At 43.1% G+C, this 25,777-nt stretch overlaps 1 protein-coding gene across 10 annotated transcripts in view; it reads left to right on the top strand.

The window, feature by feature from the left end:
• Positions 1–25,777, top strand: part of PTPRT (protein tyrosine phosphatase, receptor type T) — a 1,160,479-nt gene that overhangs the window by 758,855 nt on the left and 375,847 nt on the right. For all 10 annotated transcript variants that reach the window (XM_027558515.1, XM_027558516.1, XM_027558518.1 and 7 more), the window contains exon 9: positions 4,549–4,658. In XM_027558515.1, coding sequence (XP_027414316.1) covers positions 4,549–4,658 — 110 coding nt within the window. The remainder of the gene's footprint in view (positions 1–4,548; positions 4,659–25,777) is intronic.

The raw sequence follows: 25,777 nt of genomic DNA on the forward strand, positions 1-25,777 counted from the left end.
ATAATTATTATTTAAAAATCCATTTGTTATATATAATGTTTCTATATGTTTCATAAGAAAAATTTCTTAATTTAATACAAAAATAATATGAGCAAAAGTAACAAAATCCTAGGAATGTAGTTTATAAGAAATGAAAAAAACATAACTTTTAACTGAGAGACATAAAAAGAAACATTAATAAATGTGGATTAATACAACATTACTAATAGAAGGACTTGTTATTAAACAGTATCCTTTGTCCCCCAGGGAAGTGAAGAGTGCAACTGAAATTAAAATTCTGATGGAACATTTTGAAGTTTTGTAAAATTATTCCAGTATTCCTTCAGAAGAATACACAAGTAGTGATAGTCCAGAAAACTTTGCAAAAGAATGATGGTATTTGGAAAGGACCTGTTCTACTGAATATTAAAATATGTTATATCAGCACAGCAGAGAGATACTGTCGGAATAGAAGCTATGACTCAATGAAATAGAAGAGAAAGCCAACAACATATGCTGGAATATAAAATAATTTAATGTGGTAATAAAATGGCATTTTAAATCACTGGGGAAAGTTTTGACTGGTCAATTTATTGTCCTAAGAATATTGTCAGGAACTCTAGTTAGATTTCCACTTTGTACAATGCATAAAGTTGATCCCAGATGGATTAAAATGTTAGATTTAAGAAGAAAAAGATGGGAATAAAGCATGAAACAGAAAGAAGAAAACACAGATGACTGTTCATCTGGGTTGAGAAGGAAAATTTGCTCTGAGCTGGTATGGAAGGAAAAGCCCAGATGGGGGTCCCAGCTTGATGTTCCCCCTCAGAATCTGCAGCCCATAGACCTTGCCTTTCCTTAGAGCGTAGCACAGGCACCTCTCCATTCAGCATTCTCTTCACCTTTAAAACTTCTCCCAATTACTGACGAAGCTCCTCCTCCAGGACACCTTTGATAAATAATTCCTCTCTCTCTTCTCAAGAAAGCAAGAGTCATTCAAACACCTCAACCCCCTTCTCCAAAGCATCTGTGCATTTTCTTCCTCTTCTCTTGTCTCAGAGAGGGAAGGATGCTCTCTTCCCACCCACCCCTGCCCCAGCATTTTCAGGACCCTACTAACATCAGTTATTTCCTCTCTCTTTCCCATCCTTCTACTTCTTACATCAATTTCAGATTTTTCCTGGTTACCTTGAATCATGCCATAACTTCTCCCGTCTTTGGGAGGAGCAGTACTTTGGTTGCATGTCTCATTTCTGTTCCATCTTGCATTCCCTCACCTTCATAGCAAAAGTAATTACTTGTCTCAACACAGTCCCTCAACTTCCACTCTCTTCTCCACCCGCTAAACGATGACTTGATGCTGATGTTCTTAAGTTACTCCTGGTCAGCTCACAAATAACTTTGAAGATACTACGTCCAATGAGCAAATGTAAGGTTGCTTCTCACTCAGCAGCCACACCTGTCACAGTAACTTCTTGAGCCTCCCATGGCTGCTTCAGTGACAACCCACTTTGTTGGTTTTTTGTTGCCTCTATGAATACAGCTTCCCTGTTTCTAAACTTCTTTGTTTTTCTCCTTGAGGTTGGAGTTGCTTTTTGTCTTAGTCTTATACTTGCTACTTTTGTTCTCTTCTGCTACAAGATCTATTCCCTGCCCCTGGTTTCAGTGTCTAAATATTGCTACTCACCCCCTGCCCTGCTGGTCCTCAGCATTGCTCCACATACTTGTCCAGTGAATTATGACAGAACTGAGCTTGCCAGCTTCCTTGCCAGCTAGGCGTCCTCTAAGGTTTCTTCTTATGACAACCCCCTGATCCATCCTGCTTGTGTAGAACAGAAGAGCTGGGGTCTTTCTTGATACATCTCTTCCCTCCATCACTACCAAATCATACATGCTTAGGCCCCCCCTCCCCTAAATTTCGGACACACTTGTATTCTCCTTTATACAACCATCACCATGGTCCAAGATACCATCTTTTCTCCCCAAGGTGATTTTTTTCCTTCCACTTTTCCCCTACAAAGCCATCCACCACACTCTTAACATCCACCCTCCCCAAGCTTGTCCTAATAGCTTCTTCTTACCTATAGACCCTAACTTACTTTCCATGTATTATCCTGACTAAATAATATGCCAGACTAGATTTTCTCTACTGATTATAATTCTTCCAACACCTTGTGTATTTACCTTAAAATCCTAATAATGACTTTGAAAAACTAATTATGAGTGCAATTATTTATTTAATGTAGTTTCCCTTTGCAGAATACAAGCTTTATCAAGGATTTAAGGATGTCTTTCTTTGTTATTGGTGTATCTATAATGCCTATCACCAAGTCCCTTGGTCATATTAGGTATTGAATAACTATTTGTAGAAAGGATAACTGGATAAGGAAAAGCAATAAGAGATCTGAATATTTAGAAGCTTCTACATACCTAAAAGATCTATAAGCAAATGAAGAACTGACCAAAAGTATTGTAACCTATGTAAAAAAGCCTAAGTCCCTAAAAACAGATTATAAGTCATGAGACAATGATAAACAGAAATGAAGAGCCATGCAGGAAAGTGAGCACAGGGCGTAGAGAGCATGTTCATGAAAGAATCAATGCAAATAGCCAATTAACCAGAAAAACAAATCTGCATTCTCTGGTATTCTAAAAAAGATATGCATGCATGCACTTAATCTTTTAAACAGTCATTGTTGGCATGGATTAGGAATCGACATATTCTTCTCTTTGGGGAACCCAGAATGGTGCAAACTTTCTGGAAGGCGATCTGGTAATATGTGTCAAAAGCGTTAAAGATAAAATAATCCATCTGTTTTGACCCAATAAATTAATTTCCAAGAATTTATCTAAGGGACATCAGCAGAGTTGCATGCAAATACTTATTTGTAAGAATACTTATTATAATGTTACTTATAAAGAATTCAAACCAACTTTAATGCCCAATAATGAAGGACTGGTGACTAAAATGGGGCATATCCTGTTCTAAGAAGCCATTAAAACGCATGGCCCCAAAGAGAATTTAAGGATTTTTTTTTAATATAAATTTATTTAATTGGAGGCTCATTACTTTACAATATTGTATTGGTTTTGCCGTACATTAACATGAATCCGCCATAGGATTTTTTTTTTTTTAACTGTAATTTGCTTAGCTATAAAAGAAGGTCATAACACAATATGCAAGGTAGGAGTTTAATTTTTAAAAATAAAATATGTATATGCAGAGACATAAAATTACTAGAAAAAATATCTAGAGTTACAGGGATTAGAATGATTTTGTTCTTTTTTAAAAACCTTTTTTGTAGATTCTTAATATTCAACAAATTCTGTGTATCACGTCTGTAATGAGAAAAACTAAATATATTTTAATTTAACAATAGGGAACTGATTGCAACATATGGCCGTGGCTATATCTAGAGAGGCATAGCATGATGATTAAGAGTATATGCTTTGAAGCTCACAGACAGGTGTTCAGTTCCCTCTTTACAACTTAAGAGCTGTATGACCTTGAGCAAGTTATTTAATTCTCTCAGCCTCAGTTCCCTTATCAGCACAAAGGAGATGATATACACTGGGCAGAGCTGTTCTGTGGCTTAAATGAAATAAGGTATGTAAAAGTCTGATCAAAGAGTAAGTGCTTAGTAAAAAAGAATACTTGCTTTTATAATGCCAAAATATAAATAGATTCCATAATGATTTACATGAATTCATGATGCTCTAGGGAGTTATAACAGCAGGTTTGGGGAATCATTATTTTATGGTTCAGCATCTTCCAGGCTGTCATAATGGTGGAATTCAGCAGGAGGATGCTGGCAGGAAGACTTTTCTGGGTACAGAAACTGCCCAGGAAAGGTTTTGATTTAGGGCAAAATGCTGGCAAAGGTCATTGACTCACCTATGAGTCCAGCCAGCAAATGGTTATCATGCGTCTACCATGTGGCAGGCGTCGGAAACTCAGAAGGGAGACAAATAAGCTGCATTCCTGGAGCCTTCTAATTAGATAGCGGTTTCAAGGCACATGGTTCCTGGTGGATTCAGGGATAGGAAACTATGGAAGCGCTTCCTGCAGTTGGAGAAACCTTGACAGGTTTAGAAAAATGATAGTGAAGTTCACGTTGCACTCCTCAAATACCAGTCCTAAGCCAGGAATCTCATTCTGGGATCCCACCTGTTGGCCGGTCTGGGGCCTACAGCTGTCCTCTTAATCCTGGTCAGCTTTAGTTCCAGGATAGACTTGCTCAGAGTCTGCAGATGAAAAGCCATTGGCCTTACAGGAAAACAGAAAGCAGTGGCCCATGCGTCAGCTCTAACCCTTGCCTGTTTCTAAAAATGAAGGGGATTTTTTTTGGCACACAGATATACCCATTTGTTTATGGATTATATGTGGCTGTTTTTGTGTTACAAGTACCAAAATGAGTAATTTCAATAGGGACTGTATGACCCACCAAGCCTGCAGTATTTATGATCTGATCCTACAGAGTGATTTTGCTGACCCCCATTCTAGGTCATTGAGGCTGGGGAGATGAGATGAAGGGTGACATCAGATTCCTGACCTGTTTCCTCCTGTAGTTCCAGGAGCTGTTCCTCTCGAATCCATCCAAGGGGGGCCCTTTGAGGAGAAGATCTACATCCAGTGGAAACCTCCCAATGAGACCAATGGGGTCATCACACTCTATGAGGTAAGGAGGCCACTTTGGCTGTATCACTTGGTTTTATTCAGTTTACTTCAGCCTGGAGTTGGCAGATAATACTGCACGTAGAAGCTCCATCAAAGGCACAAAGGCGAGTGAGACACAGTGAATTAATACAGAAGGTTTCTGATAGTGCAGTGGGAGCCAAACACAGGACATCAACTGAGCTGTCTTGATAGCCCCGATGACAAAGACAATTGGGTGTATCATGCATGGATGGGATTATTCATCTCTTTAGCAAAGGAGTCAAGACCCAAGGAGTCAGATTGTCCTGGCACAGCCAAGCAGAGCCAGGCCTGGCAAACTGTCCTCTGGAAAGTCGTAACAGTCACATGATGCTCATGGTACCTATCAGTCCCTAGGCTTCTGAAAGGATCCCAATGTCATTCTCTAGCTAGGAGTACAACATTCTTGAGCTTTAACATTGCTTTGTGGCCAAGGTATATTGTATTGCCACCTAGGTGATAGTGTTGAAAGCCCTTCTCCCAGGATTAGCAAGGCCTTCTACCAGAGACAGAATAGAATGTTCTTGGACAAGACAAAATGCAGCCTCCCTGAAAACTTTCAAAATTAGAACAAATGTTAGAAGCTCATTGCAGAGCAAAAGCAAATAAACAGTAAAACTCCAGTAAGGCTGATTTAGCAAAATGCTAATAGTAGGATATGGGCAGGATTGACTCTCTTCCCACCCCTTATATTCTGAGATACCATGCGACTGTGATTCAGGTACAGTAGAAACACACAGCATTGCAGATGGAAGGGCATGAAAGCTGAAGCTGGAAGGATGGAGTCTGCTGCCCTAGTAGCTCTACCTCAGTCTCAAGGGACCCTTGGCAGGTTCTTCCTCTCTTTAAGCCTCAGTTTGCTTATCTGTAAGATTGGACAGTTGGGGAGCAGTGTTAACTGTTGCTTCAGGGTTTCTCTAAGGAGTCTGAGGGGGAAAAGGTGATAAGCATCCCAGGCTGAAATGCACTATAGGCTCATAGAGGGACTAAAGATTCTGGGTGCTCATGCAGAAGGGTACACCTGTTGAGAGTGAGCCTTAGGAAGCATATCCCTGCCATAAGGGCAGATGAGCTCTGGGGAGGAAAGTCAAAGAGTGTTGATGAGGGAGAAATATTCAGGGTGAATCTGATGGACACAGAAATTATCTGGAGAGACCCAGACAGACCTAAGAGCTCTCTGAAGGAGGAGAAAGCTGTCAGTCATGTACAGGGTGCTGGAGAAAGCGCCCTGAGGACACACCTTACGCCACTCCATCCAGTGTTTCTCAGAAGCAGAGGTCTCTAACATCTCCGTCTTGGACCATGGGGTTGGGAGAAGCATCCTTTTGGGGATGGTGCTGAATGAGAGGGGGTATTCATACTGTTGGACCTCTCCTGGGACGCATTCATGACCGTGTCAGGGAAGAGGGCGACTGGACAGTCAACTGAAATGAAGCCCAGTCATTTAAAAGCTGCACAGTGTTCTTTGTAAAGCACAGGCCGCACACTCACATACACATAGATGAGCTAGAGATCTACCACCTGCTCTTTGTAAAGCAAAGGAAACGACCCAGGACTTAGAGAGATAAGGTGCTTGCTGCTGCTGCTGCTGCTAAGTCGCTTCAGTCGTGTCCAACTCTGTGCGACCCCATAGACGGCAGCCCACCAGGCTTCCCGTCCCTGGGATTCTCCAGGCAAGAACACTGGAGTGGGTTGCCATGTCCTTCGCCAGTGCATGAAAATGAAAAGTGAAAGTGAAGTCACTCAGTCATGTCCAACTCCTAGCGACCCCATGGACTGCAGCCTACCAGGCTTCTCCATCCATGGGATTTTCCAGGCAAGAGTACTGGAGTTGCTGGTGTTATATAAATGGCTCTCGGTGGCAGATGTTGAAGACTTTTGGAATTCATAGGCCAGTAAAACCTCAAATGTTGTGGTGGAACCAACAGAGTATTTTACCATGTTTTATTAACATCATTTTACAAAAGACAATTACAAAAATATAGAAAGTACATAATCTCAGAATAAAAGGCAGTCCTTTAAATTGAATAAATTTAACTTTATGGGCAACTCATTATGATCACCTTAGTTTTTTTCTCATTTTGCCTTGAATTGAGGACACTTCTGGCATTAAAAGATCCTGGTTCTTGTACCTACCTGCAATTGGAAACACTGGTTGAGGCTATGCTGCAGGTAGAGGCATATCCCTATACAGATTTTTTTTCCTCAGGAGCAATATCCCTCTTGCTCTCATCAGATTATGCACTGGGCTTGGTTACGAAACTCTTGATGATAATTCCACAATAAGAAGAAATAGATGGAGAGAGAACAAAAGAGCAAACGTAACTGTGAGTTAGACACTGTTTGAGCAGTAAATCCCCTGAAGGTATTACTCAAGTCAGGTTAGGCTGCTCGCTGCTCCACAGCCCGTACTCAAGAGAAAAAACTTGAAAAGAGTTTTCAAGACTCTGGAAAAAAAAAGTCTTTCAAGAGTCTTTGGTTGGAAAGAGAAGGTTGGTTTACTCAGGAGGCTGGTAAACTGGGGGAGAAGGCAGACTCGTGTCCAAAAGCCACTTCCCCCTGCAAATTAGGGGGAAAGAGCTCTTAAAGGGGAGTTTCAGGAGTGTATAGGCGGAAAGAGGAAATTATGTGCAGGAAAACACAGTGATCTCTGATAATCATCTTAGAATTGGTCATGTTGGTCAAGGGGTGGTCTGATTGGCATACTGATTTTTTTTTTTTCCAATTCTATTCATTCATCTATTGGGCTGTGCTGGGTCTTAGTTGCAGCATGTGGAATCTAGTTCCTTGACCAGTGATCAAACCTGGGCCCTGCCGGGAGGACAGAGTCTTAGCCCCTGGCCAAGGAAGTCCCCATGTTAATTGTTTTAAGGACAGTTCATCTTCAGTTCTAGGGTCAGTTTGTTCCCATTTCCTCAAGGCCAGGCGTGTGTCAGGCGGATCAGCTTATGTCATGACTGCAATCTGGTCATCAAATATTAAGTCAACTTCTTCTACCTGGTGAGGGTTTCGGTATCTGAATAATAGTTCAAAGAATGTAGGTCAGAATACTATCTGTTGGCTCTTTGCTTAATGGCTAAACTCTTATTACTTTGCCTTAGTTGACTGCATTCCTTTGTTTCTGCATTTCCTCACTTCTTTGATTAAATTTATTCTTTGGCTACAGTTTTTCTACAGACATGAGCCAGGCAGAGAATATGGGGGGGTCCAGTCTTGGGAAGGCCCCATAGGGTCCTGCTCTGTTACGGAAGTGAGGACTTGTGTATCGTACACGGTCAGGAGCTGCAGCACAAAGGTGCCCCCGGGTGAGAACAGCGCTGCCTTCTTTGCACTTCTCCATGAACCCAGTGCCTTGTGAATGTTCGAAGCCCAGTTGCTGAGATGTTGGCATTCCTATGAGGGTGCTCTACTAGAAACAGCTGTTGTAAGAAAACTTCATGTAATTTCTTGGCTGCTCCTTGGGCTGTAATAGAGAACCAGAGCTGCCACTGTCTGACTTGTTTGAGCATTTAAGGTTACCTGGTGGGAATATGCCAAAGTTCTTGGATGATGATCTGAAGGGACCTAAGGGATGATGACCTGAAGGGAGGACATGGGCTAGGCCTTGTATTTTGACCATGAACGTGGCTGAGACCATGTGTGTCACAAGCCAGTGAAGCCTCAGAAGGTAAGAATGTTGACTTTGGAGGTCAGGCAGCCTAGATGTAAATCCCAGCTCTGCAACTTCCCTTGCTGTGTAAACTTGGGTACATTAAGTAACTGCTAATTTATACTGCTTAATAAACACAAATATATGTTTAGTACTGTGTTTGGCACTTAGAAATAGCACTGATAAATGTTATCTCTTAACATTATGTAAAAATGAGGCAGTGGAGCCTTGGAGAGGTGAAATGTAAAGACCAAGGGTATACAACCCTTGGGTCCTGAATTCAAGTGTGAATGTCTTGCCTCTTTCTCAGTGTGATCCATGGACCAGCAGCATTGGCTCTACCTGGAACCTGGTTAGAAAAACAGCATCTTAGATTGTGCCAGACTTCCTGAATCAGAGTTTTCATTTTAACAAGACCCCTGGGTGATTCGTATGGGCATTAAAAAAGTTTGAGAAGCACTGCTCTAGATTTCACTGTTCTTTAGAAAGTTTCAGGACTTCCTTGGTGGTACAATGGATAAGAATCCGCCTGCCAATGCAAGGGACATGGGTTTTATCCCTGGTTCAGGAGGATTCCACGTGCCATGGAGTAGCTAAGCTTGCGTGCCACAACTACTGAGCCTGTGTGCGGCAACTGCTGAAGTCCACGCGCCTAGAGTCCATTCTACACAACAGGAGAAGCTGCCATGATGAGAAGCCTGCATCCCTCCATGAAGAGTAGCCCCCATTCGCCGGAACTGGAACTAGAGAACGCCTGCACATGGCAGCGAAGACCGAGTGCAGCCAAATAGATAAATAAAGTTTCAGCAACTGATAAGAGAGTATGTCCTTCTGAGCAGAAAGATGGGACGTCTCCTCCTCTCAGCTCAACCCAGTCCTGCCTCAGACAGTAAGCAGGAGACCTCCATGGGAAATAGATGGGGAAACAGTGGAAACAGTGTCAGACTTTATTTTTCTGGGCTCCAAAATCACTATAGATGGTGACTGCAGCCATGAAATTAAAAGACACTTACTCCTTGGAAGGAAAGTTATGACCAACCTAGATAGCATTTTCAGAAGCAGAGACATTACTTTGCCAACAAAGTTCCGTCTAATCAAGGCTATGGTTTTTCCTGTGGTCATGTATGGATGTGAGAGTTGGACTGTGAAGAAGGCTGAGTGCCGAAGAATTGATGCTTCTGAACTGTGGTGTTGAAGAAGACTCTTGAGAGTCCCTTGGACTGCAAGGAGATCCAACCAGTCCATTCTGAAGGAGATCAGCCCTGGGATTTCTTTGGAAGGAATGATGCTAAAGCTGAAACTCCAGTACTTTGGCTACCTCATGTGAAGAGTTGACTCATTGGAAAAGACTCTGATGCTGGGAGGGATTGGGGGCAGGAGGAGAAGGGGACGACAGAGGATGAGATGGCTGGATGGCATCACTGACTCAATGGACGTGAGTCTGAGTGAACTCAGAGTTGGTGATGGACAGGGAGGCCTGGTGTGCTGCGATTCATGGGGTCGCAAAGAGTCGGACACGACTGAGCGACTGAACTGAACTGAACTGAACTTGTTTTTAAAGACATTTATAAAAGAATACGTGTTTATGAGGCAATTTCCAAATTTAATTAGATGAAACCAATTTGATTTTTTTAAATGAGGTTCTGGTTGTAATTTCTAGAGAGAAATCCATAAATTACAAATCACCCTCTCCTGTTCTCAAAAAGTTTATTTTGTGGCAAAGAAAAATCAGATGACAGAAGTGGAAGAGAAATCCAGGACTGTCAGTGCCTTCCTGTGTACAGCCTTGGACTCCAAAAGGCAAAAGCCAAACAAATGAGGGAGTGAAGAAGAGTTGTGACTTTGTAAATAGTGTAAAAATTGTTAATTGCAGCAGGTCTAACTAGTATGTCATATGTTAAGATTAAATTCCCTTTCCCATGGGTCCATACCACTTCCTGAACCACTTTTCCCTTCCCCCAGGGGAAAAAAAAAAAAGGGCTTCCCCAGGTGGCCCTAGTGGTAAAGGATCCACCTGCCAATGCTGCAGTACTCAAGAGACGCAAGTGTGATCCCTGGGTTGAGAGATCCCCTGGAGAAGGAAATGGCAGCCCACTGCAGTATTCTTGCCTGGAGAATCCTATGGACAGAGGAGCCTGGCAGGCTACAGTATGGACATGACAGAGCGACTGAGCACACGCATGAGCAAGTCTTGGTACATCCTTGGACAGTTCTGCCTTCCAGAATCAGAATGGCTTTGATTATGTCTCATCTGTTCTCTGGGCTTCAGTCCCCTCTTTGTAACATGAAGGTGTCAGACTGTTCTAGGGTAAAAGTCAAGAGAAAAATAAATCTACATCAGACCCACAGAACCAAAGTTTTTTTTTTTCTTTATTTTTTTTTTCCCTTATTTTTTTATTTTTGAAACTTTACATAATTGTATTAGTTTTGCCAAATATCAAAAGAACCAAAGTTTTATACCTCATTTTATATTTGTTCCACTCTTCAAACTGTGCCTGTGGCCAGAGATTCAAAGCCAAAACAGTCATGAGGCTCACTTGAAGGACAATAGCCAGTGTGCAAAGGCCCTGTGGTAGAATGACGGGCTTGTTTGAGAAAAGGAAGGAGGTCAGAGTGACTGAAACCTCGTGAGCAAGGTGGACAATGATGAGGCCATGTGGGGAGGGGCTGGGCAGGGTCAGATGATACAGGGTTTCTAGAGTCTGCGCTTTCTCCTGAGAGGAGCAGAACACCAGAGGAGGATTTTTAAGCAGAGAAATGAAGGATTCAGATTTACATTCCTAAAATACCACCTGGCTGTTGTGTGAATAATGGCCCTGGGCACATAAGCATCTCAGGAACACCTGGAAAATCTGCCAGGAGGCAAGGATATTGAACTCATGTATGATACTGCAATGTTGTTGTCTGGGAAATTGCATGCTGGGCGGGCTACTGTCCATGGGGTTACAAAAGAGACATGACTTAGTGACTCAGCCAAAACAATAGATATTGCAATAAGGGCTCAACTATTTATTGGAAGACCCAGCATCCAGGTGGAAGAGGAAAAACTGTCACATCTGCTTCTTCCTTGCTGCCTCTTTGTGGGCTTGGATGGCTTCCTTTAAGGCAGTAAAGATAAGATAAGGAGTTCTTATCTTGAAGAGCTCCATGGAGCCCAGACTGTTCGATTCTGGCCTCTAGCCCTAAGGGCTGGGAGCTGAAACTGAAGCTCCAATACTTTGGCCACCTGGTGTGAAGAGCTGACTCATTTGAAAAGACCCTGATGCTGGAAAAGATTGAGGGCAGGAGGAGAAGGGGACGACAGAAGATGAAATAGCTGGATGGCATCACTGACTCAATGGACATGAGTTTGAGCAAGCTCCAGGAAGTGGTGAAGGACAGAGAAGCATGGTGCGCTGCAGTCCATGGGGTCACAAAGAGTTGGACAGGACTGAGCGACTGAAAAATAATAGTAATCCCTTGGAAGGAAAGTTATGACCAACCTAGATAGCATTTTCAGAAGCAGAGACATTACTTTGCCAACAAAGGTCCGTCTAGTCAAGGCTATGGTTTTTCCTGTGGTCATGTATGGATGTGAGAGTTGGACTGTGGAGAAGGCTGAGTGCCAAAGAATTGATGCTTTTGAACTGTGGTGTTGGAGAAGACTCTTGAGAGTCCCTTGGACTGCAAGGAGATCCAACCAGTTCATTCTGAAGGAGATCAGCCCTGGGATTTCTTTGGAAGGAACTATGCTAAAGCTGAAACTCCAGTACTTTGGCCACCTCATGTGAAGAGTTGACTCATTGGAAAAGACTCTGATGCGGGGAGGGATTGAGGGCAGGAGGAGAAGGGGACGACAGAGGATGAGATGGCTGGATGGCGTCACTGACTCGATGGACGTGAGTCTCAGTGAACTCTGGGAGTTGGTGATGGACAGGGAGACCTGGCGTGCTGCGCTTCATGGGGTCACAAAGAGTCGGACACGACTGAGCAACTGAACTGAACTGAAGGGCTAGAAGTCCAGTGGCTTCCCTGATGCTACCCCAGAACTGTGCAGCAGCCTGATTCTCCAGCAGCCACGTCCTCTCTCCCTGCCCACTGAAGCCAGCCTCGCCTCTACTGCAAGCAGCTTGTATCAGAAACATGGTCCCTGGCCTCAGGTCTCAGCAAGGTGACAGAGAGTGCATGGAGAAAGGTCACATCAAAGGCCTCATGTCTACACACCAGCAGATCAGTGTCACCTGGGAGCAGTTCAGACATGCAGTATTTCAGGCCTCAACTCAGACCCACTGAATCAGAGCCTGTGTGTTAACCAGCTGATTCACACACACATATGACATTGGGAGAGGCTCTGGTCTAAGACACTTCCTAAAGTGTCCTAATCTGGATCTGGAGAGCTCTGCTTGACACACACCCACAGTCCTTGGGTGAGTAATGTGGCCACTAAATGAACTGAGGGATGTGCCTGCTTACAAGGGATCCAAAGAGCTGAGACTTTCACCAGCAATGTGAAAACCATGCTCTTTGCATAGACTCTTCTGGAACCCTCCTTGGGTCTTCCCTTGTGGCTCCGACAGTAAAGAGTGTGTCTGTAATGTGGGAGACACAGGTTTGATCCCTGTGTCGGGAAGATCCCCTGGAGAAGTACATGTCAACCCACTCCAGTATTCTTGCCTGGAAAATCCCATGGACAGGGGAGCCTGGTGGGCTACAGTTCATGGGATTGCAAAGAGTTGGACACGACTGATGGACTAACACATACACAGGGCGTCCCGATCAGGGCCTGTATGTGAAGTGGGCTGGCACAGCCCCTTCCACTCTGACTCTGCTCTTGTGCACGACAGGACTCCCTGAAAGCAGACCAGGCAACTGCAGACAGGCTCACACAACCCAAATGCAGTCACGGGGGAAACAGTCCAGCCAAACAGTTGCCTAAAAGCTCCTCAGTAAAATCATTTAGAGGCAAGCTGTTCAGAGTTCACGAAAAACAGTAATCAATACGTGTTTCAATTCAATTAGTTTTTCTCGTCTCTGTCCAAAAATAAATATCACACAGTGTGAGGGAATTGGGCCAGAAGATGTTACACTGGCAACTGGGTTAACGATGTGTGAAAATATTTAAAATGCAGACATGTGAATCTTCCCAGTAAGCCTTTATGTTTAGCAGTCAAAATCACCAAGTTTCTAATTACAGTGTATAAATCTGAGAAGCTTAAACGGAATGAGAGGACCCTAATGAGGCAGGAATGGGTGTCTTGATTATGCTAGCGTTGACTGACATTTATCTTGCAAGCTATTCTAGGCGCCTGGTGTTCAGAGTTAAATAAAACACAGACTTCGCCTCCATAAAACAATGTGGCCTTCCTGTGCCGAAGCCCCTTTGCAAGGTAGGCTAGGTCAGAGGGTCATTGATATTTTTCTGGCATACAGATGGTAGCATTTGCTCTGAACAGAAAGCACAGGCCCCAGGAATCAGCATTCCATGACAGAGCATTGCAAGAAAGCTGGGCGCATGTTCTGAGCTAGAAAGTAGTTCTGAACAGGACTGGGGCAGACACGTGTTGATGGAGACAGGGGCTGCTGTATGGATGAGCTCAGAGCAAGCTCTCAGAGGTGCCAGGAGGTGCTGGCTTCATGTGAGTGTTCAGACACACTGTGGCTTGGCCACAGTGGCCTCTCAGGGCTCACTCACCCCGGGCGTGCAGATGGCTCTGGTCCACAGAAGGTCAGTAGGGAGAATGGGATCTGGTCCTTGATGGGCAGGAGGCCCTAGAGGCAGGAAATGGAAAACCCAGCCCAAAGCAAGAATTTGCATAATTCAAGCTGGATTTCTGTTAATTAGGATGCATAGTTTGCATAATGCAGGCAGCTAGTGGGTATAAATTGAGTCAAGCTGGTAACCAGGAAAAAAGCTTTTGTTTCTTCTGAATTCTTTAAGCCATAAATGTAGGAATCACCATTCTTCCCCACTTGCAACACATCAAATGCTCTAGAAAGTTCTATCTCTTCTCCTGCTAGTATAGACAAAGGTCAGGTCACACGGCCCCATCTTCAACACCATCACGTTCTGAACACTCATCTGATGCCTAAACCACTTCAGAACTTCTCTGCGCATGCTGCGTCCACACTTCCCTATTTCACTTCCCCACACTGTACCCAAACAGAACATCTTGGAAGGTAAATTCAGTCATATTGCTTCTCTGCTTTTGCCTCAGCTTAATTTTGGAGCCTGGAATGGTCTGGCCCCTCTAACCTCATTCCGTGCCTCTCTTCCTGCTGTTTTCCGTGCACCAGCCCCTCCAGCTTTCTAACACTTTCTCAAGCTGATTGAGTTCTTTGCAGCCCATGTGATTGCCGCATTTTGTTAATGTCATCTCTTCTGCCTAGAATACTTTTTTACTTATATTTCTTAGGTTCCTACCCATTCTTTACCTCCAAGAGGCTTTTACCCTGGACTCTCCACTTTATCAAGCCATTTTCTTATTTCTGTCATATTATTTTCACAATCTGCACTCATTTTGTTGGTATGCTTTAGCATCATCTAATCCCCTACTGGACTTCAACCTCATAAGGCTATGGGCCATGTGATGGTTATTGTATGTGTCATCTTGGCTGGGTCATGAGGCCCAGATAGGTCAAACATTATTCTGGATGTTTCTGTGAGGGTGTTTTTGGATGAGTGGACTTTGAGTGAACCAGATTGTCCTCCATAATGTGGGTGGGCCTCATCTAATCAGTTGAAGCTCAGAATAGAACAAAAGACTGAGCTCCCCTAAGCTAGATGGTATTTGCCCACAGTCAGCCTTCAGAATTGAATTGTGACACGAGCTCTTCCCTAGTTTCTCAGCCCGATGGCCTTTGGTCCTGAACTGATACTGGCCATATTTATTTTTGCTTTTTAGCGTGTCCTCAGGATCTAAAAGAAAGTTTGCACATAACATGTGCTCGATAAATATTACTTATATGAATTTGTGGATTTGTACTTTATCTTGATAAGGGGTAGTGGTGAAATCTTTGCCTAACAAGTTTAGTGGTTCTCAAGCCTGGCTGAAGATTTAGAATCATACCTTGACAACCTCCAAACGTATTGATAAATACATATGTAGGTAGACACGTAAGTGGTTGGGTTTAGGCATCATTGCATTCCAAATAAATCAGAATCTCTAGGGGTGAGGTTCTATCCAAATGGGCTTTTTAAGAAGTGCTTTGGGGTGTTTTACTGTCCATCCGAGTTTGGGAAGAAGTACTGCATAGCATGAATCCAGTCAATGCACTCTGATATATTATCCCAGACAAATACTTGCTAAAGAAACACAGCCGTGACTCTAGCTTTCAGATCAGATCAGATCAGTCGCTCAGTCGTGTCCGACTCTTTGTGACCCCATTAATCCCAGCACGCCAGGCCTCCCTGTCCATCACCAACTCCCAGAGTTCACTCAGACTCATGTCCATCGAGTCAGTGATGCCATCCAGCCATCTCATCCTCTGTCGTCCCCTTCTCCTCCTGCCCCCAATCCCTCCCAGCATCAGAGTCTTTTCCAATGAGTCAACTCTTCGCATGAGGTGGCCAAAGTACTGGAGTTTCAGCTTTAGCATCATTCCTTCCAAAGAAATCCCAGGGCTGATCTCCTTCAGAATGAACTGGTTGGATCTCCTTGCAGTCCAAAGGACTCTCAAGAGTCTTCTCCAACACCACAGTTCAAAAGCATCAATTCTTCGGCACTCAGCCTTCTTTACAGTCCAACTCTCACATCCATACATGACCACTGGAAAAACCATAGCCTTGACTAGACAGACCTTTGTTGGCAAAGTAATGTCTCTGCTTTTGAATATGCTATCTAGGTTGGTCATAACTTTCCTTCCAAGGAGTAAGCGTCTTTTAATTTCATGGCTGCAGTCACCATCTGCAGTGACTTTGGAGCCCCCAAAAATAAAGTCTGACACTGTTTCCACTGTTTCCCCATCTATTTCCCATGAAGTGATGGGACCGGATGTCATGATCTTCGTTTTCTGAATGTTGAGCTTTAAGCCAACTTTTTCACTCTCCCCTTCATCAAGAGGCTTTTTAGTTCCTCTTCACTTTCTGCCATAAGGGTGGTGTCATCTGCATATCTGAGGTTATTGATATTTCTCCCGGAAATCTTGATTCCAGCTTGTGTTTCTTCCAGTCCAGCATTTCTCATGATGTACTCTGCATATAAATTAAATAAACAGGGTGACAATATACAGCCTTGACGTACTGCTTTTCCTATTTGGAACCAGTCTGTTGTTCCATGTCCAGTTCTAACTGTTGCTTCCTGACCTGCATACGAATTTCTCAAGAGGCAGATCAGGTGGTCTGGTATTCCCATCTCTTTCAGAATTTACCACAGTTTCTTGTGATCCACACAGTCAAAGGCTTTGGCATAGTCAATAAAGCAGAAATAGATGTTTTTCTGGAACTCTCTTGCTTTTTTCCATGATCCAGCGGATGTTGGCAATTTGATGTCTGGTTCCTCTGCCTTTTCGAAAACCAGCTTGAACATCTGGAAGTTCACGGTTCACATATTGCTGAAGCCTGGCTTGGAGAATTTTGAGCATTACTTTACTCAAGGTAATTACTTTACAGCGTGTGAAATGAGTGCAATTGTGCGGTAGTTTGAGCATTCTTTGGCATTGCCTTTCTTTGGGATTGGAATGAAAACTGACCTTTTCCAGTCCTGTGGCCACTGCTGAGTTGTCCAAATTTGCTGGCATATTGTGTGCAGCACTTTCACAGCATCATCGTTCAGGATTTGGAATAGCTCAACTGGAATTCCATCACGTCCACTAGCTTTGTTCATAGTGATGCTTCCTAAGGCCCACTTGACTTCACATTCCAGGATGTCTGGCTCTAGGTCATTGATCACACCATCGTGATTATCTGGGTCGTGAAGATCTTTTTTGTACAGTTCTTCTGTGTATTCTTGCCACCTCTTCTTAATATCTACTGCTTCTGTTAGGTCCATACCATTTCTGTCCTTTATCGAGCTCATCTTTGCATGAAATGTTCCTTTGGTATCTCTGATTTTCTTGAAGAGATCTCTAGTCTTTCCCATTCTGTTGTTTTCCTCTGTTTCTTTCATTGATCACTGAAGAAGGCTTTCTTAGCTCTTCTTGCTAGTCTTTGGAACTCTGCATTCAGATGTTTATATCTTTCCTTTTCTCCTTTGCTTTTCACTTCTCTTCTTTTCACAGCTATCATCATAAGGGATTTGATTTAGGTCATACCTGAATGGTCTAGTGGTTTTCCCTACTTTCTTCAATTTAAGTCTGAATTTGGCAATAAGGAGTTCATGGTCTGAGCCACAGTCAGCTCCTGGTCTTGTTTTTGCTGACTGTATAGAGCTTCTCCATCTTTGGCTGCGAAGAATATAATCAATCTGATTTCAGTGTTGACCATCTGGTGATGTCCACGTATAGAGTCTTCTTTTGTGTTGTTGGAAGAGGGTGTCTGTTATGACCAGTGCATTTTCTTGGCAAAACTCTATTAGTCTTTGCCCTGCTTCATTCCGTATTCCAAGGCCAAATTTGCCTGTTACTCCAGGTGTTTCTTGACTTCCTACTTTTGCATTCCAGTCCTCTATAATGAAAAGGACATCTTTTTTGGGTGTTAGTTCTAAAAGGTCTTGTAGGTCTTCATAGAACCATTCAACTTCAGCTTCTTCAGCGTTACTGGTTGGGGCATAGACTTGGATTACTGTGATATTGAATGGTTTGCCTTGGAAACGAACAGAGATCATTCTGTCGTTTTTGAGATTGCATCCAAGTACTGTATTTCGGACTCTTTTGTTGACCATGATGGCCACTCCTTTTCTTCTGAGGGATTCCTGCCCGCAGTAGTAGATATAATGGTCATCTGAGTTAAATTCACCCATTCCAGTCCATTTCAGTTCGCTGATTCCTAGAATGTCTACCTTCACTCTTGCCATCTCTTGTTTGACCACTTCCAATTTGCCTTGATTCATGGACCTGACATTCCAGGTTCCTATGCAATATTGCTCTTTACAGCATCGGACCTTGCTTCTATCACCAGTCACATCCATAGCTGGGTATTGTTTTTGCTTTGGCTCCATCCCTTCGTTCTTTCTGGAGTTATTTCTCCACTGATCTCCAGTAGCATATTGGGCACCTACTGACCTGGGGAGTTTCTCTTTCAGTATCCTGTCATTTTGCCTTTTCATACAGTTCATGGGGTTCTCAAGGCAAGAATACTGAAGTGGTTTGCCATTCCCTTCTCCAGTGGACCACATTCTGTCAAATCTCTCCACCATGACCTACCCGTTTTGTGTTGCCCCATGGGCATGGCTTAATTTCATTGAGTTAGACAAGGCTGTGGTCCTAGTGTGATTAGATTGACTAGTTTTCTGTGAGTATGGTTTCAGTATGTCTTCCCTCTGATGCCCTCTTGCAACACGTACCGTCTTACTTAGGTTTCTCTTACCTTGGGCGTGGGGTATCTCTTCACGGCTGCTCCGCAAAGCGCAGCCATTGCTCTAGCTTAACCCTGCCTTTATTTTTCACTCTTCTGGAATTCAACACTGTCTGATGTTACACTATAAGCAATTCTCAAGCCCATGCAGGTGCTAGGCACTAGTTATTTTAAGGCTCAAATTCATGACGCATTAGCCTTTTCCCCTCAAGATTGCTAAACAAACAGTTTGTGGAATAATTGAAGACACACAAGGCCATATTGGTCTGTCAATATCCTTTTGCAGTTCACAAATGGCATCTTGCAGCTCTGGCGTCAGACTTCACCTTACAAATATTTTCCCCTCTGCTTTTACGGTAGAAGTTAGTTCTGTTGTTTATTTGTGAGATTAAAAAAAAAAAAAAAGATTTATATACACACAAAAAGCTTCATAGATTTGCCCAGAGGCTTTTCCAAAGTCTTAAAAGTCAGAGCCCTGGGATGTCAAGGAACCATTTTTCCTAACCCTCAGCCCATCACTCAACCTCCATAGGATGTTTCTCTTCCAGAGACTTGAAAAATGCAGGCATCCCTAGATAGAAGCCATACATAGGTCTGCTGAGCTGACAGGTCGGTTGACAGGTGTTTCAATAGAAACAGCTCTGGGTTGAAAAGAATGATTTCTGGCACTCTGTGTCTAGAAGGAAGTTGCGTTCTGATGTGAATAAGTTGCATTTATGTAAGTGGGACCATTAGAGCTGCCTGTCATCCACTCGTAGCATACCAGGAATGCCTATATATTTGCCTTGGGGTGTTTCTTTCTTTTGTGTTACAACACGGGTATTTGTGATGGAACCAGATAATGTGACAGTAGGAATCAACAGATGCATAGCACTTGTTACCTGAAGAAGAGCAAATCGTGTTTTCCTGGCAATAAAAAGGTTTTCACAATAAACATTAATAATTCATCTTAGCTGTAAAAAAAGAAAAACAGCAGAAGTTACTGCACAGAAAATATTCCTACAGTGAGCCCAAATAGATCAGTGTATTTGTCTTTGTATGTGTGTGTGTTAACATGTAGGTTTGTGAGTTGGTGTAGCGACACTGATACGTGTATGGACATCTGTATCTCTGTGTTTTTTCTCATGTACGTGTAAAGCATTTACCCTTGGGCTGTACCCATAATCTCAATTGCATCCTTGGAATTGCTCTATTTTTTTTTTTTTGGAGAATTAACTCTAGTAGATTTCAGAGGCACAGGGCTATGTCTGTTTTCTCCTTGCCTGGAGAAACTCCAGGTCACTTCCTATCCATGTCATAGGAATCTCTCCATGGGCTCCCAGCTGTTTCTCATGAACTTCTGCCATAATTCCTCTCCAGATCTTTTGCCAAAGGAAAATTTTGAATTAAAAAAGATAAAACCTGCAGGTTGAGTTTAATCTGTGCATATCTAGTTGTCCTAGGAGAGTGGAGGGAGAGACATGAAAAGTTAGTTCTGCCTATGGCACAGTCAGGACTCTCCCTGACGTCCTTTCTGTGGAAGGCAAACCTTGTTTTGATGCTCTGCACACCCGAAGGACTTAGGAGCGGCCTGTATACACAGCCACGTGGCTAGTGACGGAAGCCTCTCTGTGGCTACATGGTCCTTTCAATAAACCATGCCCAGAGGCGGTGTTTAAGCTGCTGAGTGTCTCTTTCAACATCAGAAGTTGTTCTCTTTTCATCTCAGATGTTCTACCTTGTTACTCCTGTTGGAATTCCACCTGGACAGGGCAGTGCAGCATGGATCTGCTGCTTTTAACTGACTTCCTTTCTGTTTTGGTCAGAACAGTTCTTTGTTTGGGACTTAAAAAATGAAGGAGGAAGTGGGTCTTCATCTACCATCAGAGTATTTGGATCCTTCATCCTGAAGTCTCTGGAGGCTGGAATTCAAATTTATGATTCAGAGACGATCCTTTCATTGGCTGTGGAAGATGGCAGGTGGATTTCTTCCCCTTATTCCAATCCTTTTCTTTGGCTACTTTTTAAAAAAAATTAATTTTTTTGACTGCGCTGGGTCTAAATTGCTCCGTGTGGGCTTTTTCTAGTTGCCACGAGTGGGGGCTACTCTATAGTTGCAGCGCGTGGGCTTCTCACTGTGGTGGCTTCTTTTGTTGCAGAGCACAGACTCTAGAGCCTGTAGACTTCGTCACTGTGGCACATGGGACTAAGATGGCATGGGGACTCTTCCTGGACCAGGGATCAAACCCATGTCCCTGCATTGGCAGGCAGATTATCAACCACTGGACCACCAGAGAAGTCCCTTTGGCTACTTTTTCTTCCCTCTTCACCAAGAGAAGAGTAGTTTCCTAAATTTTACATCCAAGTATGAGACCTTGGCCTATATCATTACGGACTCCATGCAAGCTTGCTTGCATATCAGGTCTTTTTCAGAGCCCTTCAAAATATATGTCATAAAAATCCCCACTGCTTTGCTTTCTTGGCATGTTTTATTTTTTGTATTGTTTTAGCATCTGTGTATCATTGCAAGTCAAATAGTGAATTATATTTAGAAGGCATTTATACTTTGTTAATGTTAGTGACATTATAGCAATATTACATGGTGTTAGAAATATGGGGAGTGGAAAGTTAGCCCCCATTTCCACTGCCTAGAAGACCAACCATTTTCACAGGAGTTTATTTTTTTTTTTTCTTCTAGTTTTTGTGCATTGACATCTTTTAGATAATTATGACCACATTGCAAAATTTGGGTTTTCACTATGTCAGACGTTTTACAGTTTCAATGTAAACTGCTTAACTATCCCATCTAATGGCTCTCTGATCCCCTGAGCACTTAGGTCACACTTTACTTTCTAATCATTCTATTTTAGGATATGTGGATTGATCTTCCAAGAAGGTAAGACACAATTTTTAGGGTAGAGTAAGAGGGCCCTGGATCTTTTTAAATACCTGGTCATCAAAGTTTGAACTATGCTTTCCTTTTCCTTCTCAGTGTGTTTGTTAGTAGCAATCAGAGCCAGTTGCATGCCTTCCATTGATCCTAGAACTGTGCTCAAAATAATAGCTCCCTCTGTTCCATAGGAATGGATCTAAGGGAGGAGAGTAAAACCATATGTACAAATTCAGATAGAAATCTATAAACCCAAAGTTAGAAGTGGTGGCCATATTTTCCTCCTTGTTTAAAAAAACATGTCTCCATTTGCTTGTTTCTTGACAATTGAAAGTGATATATGGCCTGTGCATTCCCCTCTCTTCCCTAATACCTTTCCCATGATAGACATCCGTAATTGTTCAGGACACATTCTTCCTTTGAACTCTGACATGGCTTCCCCCTTTTCTAAGAAAAAAACATATTTTATTTTTGGCTGTGCGGGGTCTCGTTGCTGTGCACAGATTTTCTCTAGTTGTGGAGAGCAGGGGCTGCTGTCTCGTTGCAGTGCAAGGGCTTCTCATCGCAGTGGCTTCTCTTTTTATAGAGCTTGGGCTTAGTTACCCTGAGGCATGTGGGATCTTTCTGGACCAGGGATTGGTGTCCCCTCCATTGGCAGGCAGATTCTTAACCACTGAACCACCAGGGAAAGTCCCAGAATCCCTCTTGACTTGGCACTCTAGGTGGTCATGGCATCATCTGTGATGCTCAGCTGCCATCTTTGTCTTTGCCCTGCCTTCTGTGTCAATGTGCTATCTGCGATTCTGGAGGGTAATTCTTTTTAATATCTGTGCTACTTCTTGGAATAAGAGACCACTGCTCTGGGGTGCTTCCCGAGGAAGGTGCCAGAGGTGAGAAAGTCTGTACTAGAACAACTCTTGTACAGAGTTTTCAGGATTATGTCTAAAACACAGAGCCACAGGAAACAGGAACATGTGTAGAGGTTTCAAGACCATATTGGAACTTTCCTTAAAGACCTTATGTATATATATGTATATACATAAATATATGTGTGTATATACACATGGCAAGTCTGTGCCTGCCCCACCAGTACACGCATTCTGTAATCCTAGCCTTCCCCAGCCAGTTTTTATGACAGAATTACAGAAAGTTTGGATATCAGAGAGAAAAATCACCTATAATCTCTTCTCATAGCACAACAATTATTTTGCCTTGTCTTTTATCCTTTGTTAATGTGCCTACATCTTTTACCAAACTATAATTACATAAAATTTTTTACTGTAATTTTTTATTAAGCATTTTATCATGATCATGATGCTTTTTATAGCACCATGGAAACTGCTTATCTTTTTTAATGATTGCCTAATTGTCCACTGAGTGTATATACCCTAATTTACTTACGCATTCCTCTCTTGTTTTTCCATATTTTTGTAACGCTGTAATGAACCTCATGTATATAGTGGTGGATGTATCATGGTGGAAAGAACATGGACTTCAGAACAACGACTTGGATCTAGAATCCTGGTTCTAATGTTATCTGGATGGGAGACTTTAGGGACACATTAACCATTCTGAAATTGAGTTACCATTTATGCATAATTTTTTTTAAATGCGCATGGAAGTAATACCAAACCTACAATTTGGGAGTTTCATAAGAATTAGATGTATGTTGCCAGTAACCCTTCAATGTCACGGCTGGTTTTCTTTCCCTATTTGGTGTATTTCTCTTTTTATTGACTGCACTGGGTCTTAGTTACAGCATGAGGACTCTTAGTTGTGCAGTGTGGAATCTAGTTCCCTGACGGGGATTGAACCCAGCCCCCCTGCACTGGGAGCATGGAGTTTAACCACTGGACAACCAGGGAAATCCTTTTTCAGTGTATTCCTTTTTTAGACATTCACCCATGTGAAATTAACCAGGGTTGAATAGAGCAAACACTTTTGTAACTCTTGAAGCATGTTGGAAAGTTGTTCTCCAAATGGATCGTACCAGTGTGGGTGTGTGCTTTGAGTCCTGTGTTGAGCCGGTCGCTGTATCTGGGAAGCAGGCCTTTGGCAGCCCAGCAGGGATTTGAGTCAGGTTCCCCAATCCCTTCTGCAATGCGGGAGACCTGGCTTCGATCCCTGTGTTGGGAAGGTCCCCTGGAGAAGGGAAAGGCTACCCACTCCAGTATTCTGTCCTGGAGAATTCCATGGATACAGTCCATACATCGGAAAGAGTCGGACACGACTGAGCAACTTTCACTTACTTACTAACTTACTTACCCCAGTCCCTTCAGAGCAGACTATTCTGTGAAGAGCTCATCACACATGTTGACAGAACCATTTGTCCTCTCCAAGGACACGCTGGAAACACTTCCACCTCATTAACTTATTGTTCACACTTTTGCCTTCAAGGAGCGAGTACAAGGCCTGGCCTCCAACAATCTCCCAAGAAGGTCCTGGGGACCACACAAGAGCTCTGAACTGGGAGACTCTAAGCTAGTTCCTATAGGCTGCACCTTTGCTTAACTCTGGTATACCACCCATCAAGCCCTCTCTTGGCCTCTCTTAGCTCATCTGTAAAGAAGATTGAGGCAGTTGGTTTCTAAGGCCAAACCACTCAAAGTATGTCCTGTCGTCAGCATTATCTGGGAGCTCTTTAGAAATGTGCCATCTTGGTTACTTAGCTATAAAAAGGAACAAAAGTGGGTCATTTGTAGAGACCTGGATGGACCTAGAGACTGCCAAATAAAGTGAAGTCAGAGAGAGAAAAATATATATTAACACATATATGTGAAATCTAGAAAAATGGTAGAGATGACCTTATTTGCAAAGTAGAAATAGAGACACAGGGGTAAAGAACAAACATATGGATACCAAGAGGGGAAAGGGTGGAGGGGGAGGAATTGGGAGATTGGGACACTGCGTATAAAATAGACAACTGATGAGAACATGCTGTTAGAGCACAGGCAACTCTGCTTAATGCGCTGTGGTGTCCTGAATGGAAGGAAATCCAGCAGGGAGTGGTTAGAGTATATCCATGACTGATATGTTTCGCTGTGCAGTAGAAAATGACACAACATTGTAAAGCAACTATATTCCAATAAAAATTAATTAATAATAAAGAGATGTGCCATCTTGGGCTCCATCCCAGATCTGCTGAGTCAGAGTATGCATTGTTATAAGATCCCCAGGTGATCCGATGCCCATTACAGCATGACAAGCACAGCTCTAAGTTATCTTCTGCCTGAGGTTTGCTGTCGTTCTAGGAACATTTGCTAGGAGCCTCAGTTTTAGAACCATGATCTCCCTGCCATATGCCTGCACTATCTCAGGATTTCCCTAAGCTGCAGTGAGGTTCTTCCCCTGCCTAGTTACATCTATGGACCTAGATGCCACTTCTTAGTGTCAGGGTCATTAAAACCAATACCTTTTTCCTTGAGGTGAGAACCATTTTTGTGAAACACATATCTTACTAGTCATTCCACAGTTTAAGAAGTCCCGCTGTCGATCTCAGTGGCTCTCGAGAGGGAAGAATCTGAACTCTTCTCTAACTTGACTAACAGGTCCCTGTATGAATGACCCAGCTCTTGCTGGCCTCCCCAGCATCCTCCCCTGTTCTTATCCCCTCCTTCCCAAATCCATAGGTTTTACCTGACAGCCACATCATGCTCCTGCTGTTCTTGTCTGCCTCTGTCTATGATATGCTTTCTCAATACCTCCTTCCTTGCTTTTGAAGACAGTCCTTCCTTCAGCACCCTGAGGGCTCAGGGTTCTTTCAGGAACACTGGTTTTCAGAAACACCTGATCTCGAGGTTTGCCGGGGTCCAGCCCCGGTGGATCCAGGGAATTCGAAGCAGGGATGGCATCGGCGAGGATCAGGAAACAATTGTTTAATTAAACATTAATTAAGGATATAAAGAGTGGTTAAATAAGGATAGCTCAGTGAGGAAATTCAGTGGAGAAAAGAGGCTGAATAATTCAGCCAGAAGGTGAGAGAAAGAACAACATGGGGAGACCAAGTTTTGGTGAACAAGGCCTGCACTTTATTTTCCAAAGTAGTTTTTATACCTTAAGTTATGCATAGAGGAATAATGAGGGAAGGGGTAGAGTCATGCAGCAAGCCAGGCTTTCTTCCTGCATACTTATCATATGCAACAGTTTAGGTGATTT

Source organism: Bos indicus x Bos taurus, chromosome 13 (genome assembly GCF_003369695.1).
Source record: "Bos indicus x Bos taurus breed Angus x Brahman F1 hybrid chromosome 13, Bos_hybrid_MaternalHap_v2.0, whole genome shotgun sequence".
NCBI classification, from domain to species: domain Eukaryota; kingdom Metazoa; phylum Chordata; class Mammalia; order Artiodactyla; family Bovidae; genus Bos; species Bos indicus x Bos taurus.